The sequence below is a fragment of the Musa acuminata genome, chromosome BXJ1-3 (genome assembly GCF_036884655.1).
Source record: "Musa acuminata AAA Group cultivar baxijiao chromosome BXJ1-3, Cavendish_Baxijiao_AAA, whole genome shotgun sequence".
Lineage (NCBI taxonomy): Eukaryota > Viridiplantae > Streptophyta > Magnoliopsida > Zingiberales > Musaceae > Musa > Musa acuminata.
The window spans coordinates 35,451,423-35,458,206 of record NC_088329.1 but is presented as its reverse complement, the minus strand read 5'-3'; the positions used below and the strand labels follow the sequence as shown (position 1 = coordinate 35,458,206).

The following is a 6,784-nucleotide window of genomic DNA, read 5'->3' as shown; positions in this document are numbered from 1 at the left end:
TGGAGTATACATTCGATCCCCTCAAACGAACCTCCTCCCACACCATCCAGTCCTATTGTTGAAGATCCACACTCTTTTGTTCTCCCGGTTCAACAACTCTCCACTCCCCCCATTCCTTCTCCCCTTCCTTCTTCACAAGTCTCCCCTACCACTGAAGTCGTATCCTCAGAAACACAACAACTTTCTTTACCTAGTGCCATCGATGTATCTCACCCTCTCTTGCATCCTGTCGATACCTCTCCACCACTCTTACCAATAACACAACCTGCAGTTCCTAGCCATCCAATGACAACACGCTCAAAAAGTGGTATCTTTAAACCACGTCAGGTTCTCGACCTCCATACTATCACCAATTCTTCTCTTGAGACCAGTGAACCCACCACAATTACTCAAGCACAAAAATCTTCACATTGGCGTCAAGCTATGTGTGAAGAATATGATGCTCTTCTACATAACTCCACATGGACTCTTGTACCCTCTCATCCTGCACAAAATATCATCGGGTGTAAATGGGTATTCCGAATTAAGCGAAATCCCGACGGGTCCGTTGCTCGATATAAAGCACGATTAGTAGCCAAAGGGTTTCATCAACGACCTGGAGTTGATTTTACAAAGACTTTTAGTCCTGTAGTTAAACCCACAACAATTCGGCTTATTCTAAGTTTGGCCATCTCTAGAGGTTGGAACTTACGACAACTGGACGTTAACAATGCCTTTTTACAGGGGACTCTAACTGAAGATGTCTTTATGTAGCAACCCCCTGGCTTTGTTCATCACCAGTATCCGAGACATGTTTGCAAATTACAAAAAGCCATTTATGATCTCCGTCAAGCTCCCAGAGCTTGGTATACTGAACTTGGATCGTTTCTGATATCAATTGGCTTCATCAACTCCAAGTCTGACACCTCTTTATTCCTCCGACAACATCATGGCAATACAATATATCTTCTAGTTTATGTAGATGATATTATTGTTACAGGCAATGATCCCTTGGAGGTTCAGACATTTTTAAATCAATTGGCTGATCGATTCTCCCTCAAAGACTTAGGACCATTGAGCTACTTTCTGGGAATGGAAGCAACATTTACATCCTCCGGTCTCTTCCTCTCTCAAAGAAAGTATATTCAAGACTTATTATCAAAGACAAATATGCAGGATGCGAAAGTAGTTGCTACTCCTCTCTCTACTAGTGAATCACTCAAATTATGTGATGGCAGCCCTACCACGGACTCAACTCAATACCGGCAAGTACTTGGCTCCTTACAATACTTGGCTCTCACCCGTCCAGATATCTCATTTGCAGTCAATAAATTATCTCAATACATGCACCACCTTCTGCTATATATTGGTCTGCGGTTAAACGAATTTTGCGATATCTTAAAGGGACCCTTGATCATGGTCTCTTTCTCCGCAAAACCACTCAACTTCATCTCCATGCTTTTGCTGATGCTGATTGGGCGGGAAACTTTGATGATAGAACCTCCACGTCAGGGCATGTCATCTTTCTTGGGTCTAATCCAATCAGCTAGAGTTCTAAGAAGCAAAAGACAGTGGCCCGGTCTACAACTGAAGCTGAATATCGTGCTATTGCTACCACTACTGCTGAACTCAACTGGATCACAAATCTCCTCTCACAAATCTCCTCAAGTAACTCAAAGTTAGCTTTACTCATACTCCTACAATATATTGTGACAATGTTGGAGCTACCTACTTATGTGTCAATCCAGTGTTCCACTCGCGCATGAAACACATCGCCATCGACTTTCACTTCGTGCGAGATCAAGTTGTCAGACATCAACTTCGTGTCTCTCATGTCCATACGACTGATCAACTTGCAGACTCACTCACGAAGCCTCTAGCCCGCAAACTATTTTTGTTTCATCGATCCAAGATCGGTATCCTTGATAGGAGCTCGATCTTGCGGGGGCATGATAACAGAGAGATTTTCTCTGATAAAAGAGAGATATTCTCAACTGCATAGCAGATGAGATTTCCTCAAATGCATGAGGAAATCTCTCTGCTCAGTTAAAGAAATATCCTCTTTCACTATGTATAAATAGACTTCACATGATACTACTTGAAGTATGCCTTTTTGCTTTATCCTTATAATTTCATTCTTCGTTCTCTCATTCTATCACAACTGACTAAGTAGATGCAGAGTTAGGACTGTTTCTATTCTTTTTATTGCAGAAGAAACGTGTTCTGATTTTTAGATTTGAATATTTTAAAGAATTTTTTTTTATTTGTTTAGTCGAGTGTTTTTTTTTTTGTTACTTTTTGGAATAAAAAAAAGAGATGACTCTTTGACCCTCTTCCTCACCTATGTAAGAAGTTATTTTTACCTTCGTCTTACCGTTCAATCACCTCCATCAACTCTCTCAATGTATTCTCCTATTCAGTAAATTTTGATACTATCAATTTTCTCATCAAATTGATAACGATGTATGCAAAAGAGAAAAGGGATGAGTGTGATAAGACTTTATGATAGAATGAAAATGATAGACGACAATGAGAGAATGTGGAAAGATGATGAGTCACAAAAGAAAATCAAGATAATCTCATCTTTTACTATATATATATATATATATATATATATATATATATATATATATATATATATATATATATATATATATATATATATATATATATATATATATATATATATATATGAGAACTCTTTATTTATGTTGCCAAAGTTAACATGAACTATTTCATGGGGAGTGATCTTTTTTTTTTCGTTCTAAATGCAGCAGATAATGCAAAGCATAATGTGAAGCCTTTTCTAGGAGTGTCCCTCTCCATGGGGTAGTGTCTCGTCGATAAGACTTCTTACCTGCTTTCATCTACGACGACTCTTTGAACTGCACCGATGCTTTTGTCTAAAACCTCTGCAGTGGAACAGTACGAGAACAAGAGATGAATATAAAGGACGGCATCCATCGATCTCATGCAAGTGAAAGATATCCCACCTTGCTACCTAGAAAGGATTAGAGAGCAAGAGATGGACATAAAGGACAGCATCCATCTCATCTCAAGGAGGTGAAAGATATCCCACCTTTCCACGTAGAAAGGATTAGAGAGCAAGAGATGGGACATAAAGGACTTCGTCCGTCTCATGAGAGTGCAGGATATCCATCTTTCCACTTGGAAAAGGAGCTCTATTATTTGAGAAGATAGAAGTATTAATTCATGCTAAGCTATTTGGACTTTCTTAGTACCTAAATCTTTCTTAGAAGAAACCTATGTGTGCCAACAATAAATTGAAGTCTTGTTCCGTTTTCATCCACACTTGCACCTCTCTCTCTCTCTCTCTCTCTCTCTCTCTCTCTCTCTCTCTCTCTCAAACACTATAAAGATCAAACTAAAGTATCGATGCACGAATTACTTCGTGGTCGATCTTCAAGCTCTTTCTTCCATATCCTTTCTCCAGTCTCCTGTTGTAGCATGGGAGGAGGAACTGCCAACCTCCCAACTGGCTTTCGCTTCTTACCCTCCGATGAAGAGCTCGTCGTCCATTTCCTCTACCGCAAGGCTGCTGTCCTTCACTGCGAGCCTGATGTCATCCCCAGCATCGATCTCCATGAATGTGCCCCATAGTACCTAAATGGTTTGCATATATACTATCCTCGTGCTTTACGTTTCAGTTTAGATACATTGGTTTATGCCCTTCATTTTTAGGTAAAGCTCTTCAAGGAGGTGACCGATTCTGGTGCTTCTTCACAAGGAGAAAGCAAAACAGAGCCGATAAGATCATAACATGCAGTAATAAGGATGCTGCTATGAAGAAAACTCTCAGGTATTATTACATTGGCCAACCTCCGGAGGGTATCAAGACCAACAGGGTAATGCATCGGTACCATTTACTGGATGGCATTCTCGGTTCTAGTCCTAGTGGAGGAAGCTCAAGCAGCACCAGTACCAGAGGGAAGAGACGACGAGCAGTATGTACGTACTACTATCACGCTAGCCAACTCAACTTTTATGTTCGATCGAACTCTCTTCCTTCAACTCTTCCAGATCTTCCATGATCACTAGGAACTCTACAGATGGGTCATACGTCGAGTGCATGAGTCGACCAGCAGCTCACAGACGAGCTTTCGTGGCTCGAAGAGGTACTCCTATCCCTGGATGATCTCGATGAAGTATGCTTGCCAAATTAAGACAGCAATACCTTAAACCTTCAATGAGGTGCAGTGTCATGTACGCACTTACTCTTCCAATAAATCCACACTTCTCTGTTAGATATGCCACTAAGCCTAATTCATATGGACCTTGCCTTATCGATGTCGTCGTTATGTGCCGGAGGATAAGCAATTTGGGAGCATTGAGGCCTTATTTCCCCCCAAATTTGGAGCTCTTGATGTGTCACGATCACGACAAAACATGGATTAGACATGCTATTGGAATCGATTGGGTATCATAAGCTCATTTTATTGATTCTTATTGAAAATACCGAAAGCGTGCTGCAGCTTCAATGATATGGACCAACGACAAGACCAAAGCAAGCAACCATTACTACACCCCAACAAAAACGACAGGAAGACAAGCTCTCACAAGAGTAGCTTAAGACCACACCGAACGGAGGCAGCTTAAAACTTAGAAGACGCCTCTACAAGAGTAGACTACTTATTTTCCCGAAACGAATTCCATGAACTATGCCATTGCTGCTGTGATCCTTCATGCGTTCAGTTCGGGGGAACTCGGAACTTGTCGTATCGGGCTCCGATCTCGTTTAGTTTCTTCAGTCCGATCAAACTGTTGAACTCCTCGAAGGTGGTAAGCTTGTGGAGTTGGTCTCTGCTGGTGCCTTCTTCCTTCATCACTTTGAGGACGTCGATCAACGCGCGAGCCGACGCGTAGACGGCGGTGGTGGAGTGCACTATGAGGTGGAATCCCAGTTCCTTGAGCTCCTGTGGCGTGTGCAGGGGGGTGTACCCGCCCTCCAGCATGTTGGCAGCCCTGAAACCATTGGTACGCTTGCAGACCTCCCTCATCTCGTCGTCGCTCCGCGGTGCCTCCACGAAGCACGCATCTGCTCCTGCCTGCATAAGGTCAAGCGGAGAGTATGCTCGTCAGAGAAGCCTATCCGACGGAATTGGAGCTTCAATCGATCGATATTTGCATAAACAGAGTAATCGATGGATACCTCCATGTAGAGGTTAGCCCGTGCAATGGCGTCAGATAGGCCACCGGCGGTTGCACGAGCATCAGTTCGAGCGATGAGAAAGAAGTCAGAGTCCCCAATGGCTTCTCTTGCGGCTGCTATCTTTGCGGCATGCTCATGAGCAGGTATCACCTAACATAAGCGCAGTTTAATGCATATTATATACAGTGGGATAATGTAAGAAGAGTTGATATACGTTTCCCAGCTCAGTCGTACCTGTTTACCCTGCATATGTCCTGGTTGCCAGAGAAACAGAGAAAAATGCCAGTGAGATGGATGGATTCCATAGAAAACAACTCAAAGTATACATAGTAGCAGACAGAAACCAGAAAGATCTGAGAGTTAAAAGATCGATGTTCTCTTACCACACTTCTTCGGCCAAACTTGATCCTGGAATCAATGCGAAAGAAGAAAGAAGTTAGTTCTGAGATATAGAACAGGTCAGAGCAGACTGCAGTTCTCCGCGTACCTCGAGAAACAAGCCAGCAGCACCAGTAGTCATAAAATCTCTAACAGTCCTTTGCACATTGAGAGCGTTGCCACCTCCCGTGTCTGTAATATCATATAAATTTAGTTGAAATGTTAGTTTGCTTTGACAAGTTGAGATACAATTCATGTGATTAGCAAATTCAACAAGTTAATGTTCCTACAATTAGAAAGCTAACATTTTTATATCACCCTTAATTTATCCGATTTCATTCAATCTTCTGATCGTGTTCATCTTTCATAATTTTGGGAATATCCATATTCTAAAACATCAAAAATTGACTTTTGATGACAATTTTAGCTCATCTCGGTTGACAAAACCGAAACAGAGCCACAATATAAGATTTTGAGCCAAGAAAGTGGACCTTTCCAGCATTCTCAAAAATGAAAGCTGGAAAATATACTCCACAGGGAGATAATTAACAAGATCAGTACCAGCGTCGACGATGAAGGCAACGTTAGGAGCCGCGGCACAAATAGCTCGAGCTGCGTCCGCCATCTCCGGCGGTCTGTGATTATTCCACCAAGAAAGAAAGGGTCGTAAGGAACGAAGGAAACGTAATAGGCGCACTGGTACGGAAAGGAAGAGAGACATACGTGAGGAGGCCGATATCGGGCATCCCGAGGCGGGAGGCGGAGACGGCGTAGCCGGAGATGAAGCCGGCGCGGAAGCCCAAGCTCTGGAGGACGGCCGCCGAGAGCGCGTCGTAGATCCCCGGCATCAGCACGATGCCTTCCTCCTCGATGAGGCGGTGCATGCGCGTCTTCCTGGGGCCGTTCACTGCCACGCTCACTGTGGAGTTCGCCATCTCTGCCGGTCCGAGTTCCTGATGCTGGTGAGCGCTGGACTTGGAGGAAGAGCGGAGCGAGGGGGCTCGGATTTATAGGGGGCCACCGAGGGATGAGCGACGGGGTCCGCACTCCGCCTAACCGTAAGCTGCCAAGCAGGCCGAGGCCAACGGCAGAGATCTTTTCGTGCTCGAACAGGATCTTATGTTGTCCGTCCGATGCCCCACGAGGCGGCATGGGTGTGAACCCTTTTATTAAACGTGAAATCTCGCGTGGGAAGGAATACTATACGCAAGGAGACCAATGGACTGTACCCGACTCGCCAACCTGGCCATGCGGTCA

The 6,784-nt window shown here is 43.7% G+C and overlaps 1 protein-coding gene and 1 pseudogene across 1 annotated transcript; one reads left to right on the top strand and one right to left on the bottom strand.

Moving 5' to 3' along the window:
- The first annotated feature begins 3,363 nt into the window (after positions 1 to 3,363).
- Positions 3,364 to 4,598, top strand: LOC135625951 (NAC domain-containing protein 104-like; annotated as a pseudogene).
- Positions 4,419 to 6,518, bottom strand: LOC103978557 (carboxyvinyl-carboxyphosphonate phosphorylmutase, chloroplastic-like). Its single transcript, XM_009394387.3, has 7 exons — positions 6,251 to 6,518; positions 6,089 to 6,162; positions 5,637 to 5,719; positions 5,533 to 5,557; positions 5,384 to 5,403; positions 5,150 to 5,299; positions 4,419 to 5,045 (listed from the first exon to the last, which is right to left on the bottom strand). Exons 1-7 carry the CDS (start codon positions 6,460 to 6,462, stop codon positions 4,689 to 4,691), a joined length of 921 nt encoding a protein of 306 aa, XP_009392662.1. The 5' UTR covers positions 6,463 to 6,518; the 3' UTR covers positions 4,419 to 4,688.
- Between the last annotated feature and the right edge of the window lie 266 nt (positions 6,519 to 6,784).

Coding starts and splice junctions, on each gene's coding strand:
- LOC103978557 (XM_009394387.3), bottom strand. CDS start 6,462: ATGGCGAACTCCACAGTGAGCGTGGCAGTGAACGGCCCCAGGAAGACG. Junction 6,163..6,250: donor CCCGATATCGGCCTCCTCAC/GTATGTCTCTCT, acceptor GAATAATCACAG/ACCGCCGGAGATGGCGGACG. Junction 5,404..5,532: donor AGTTTGGCCGAAGAAGTGTG/GTAAGAGAACAT, acceptor TCTGGCAACCAG/GACATATGCAGGGTAAACAG.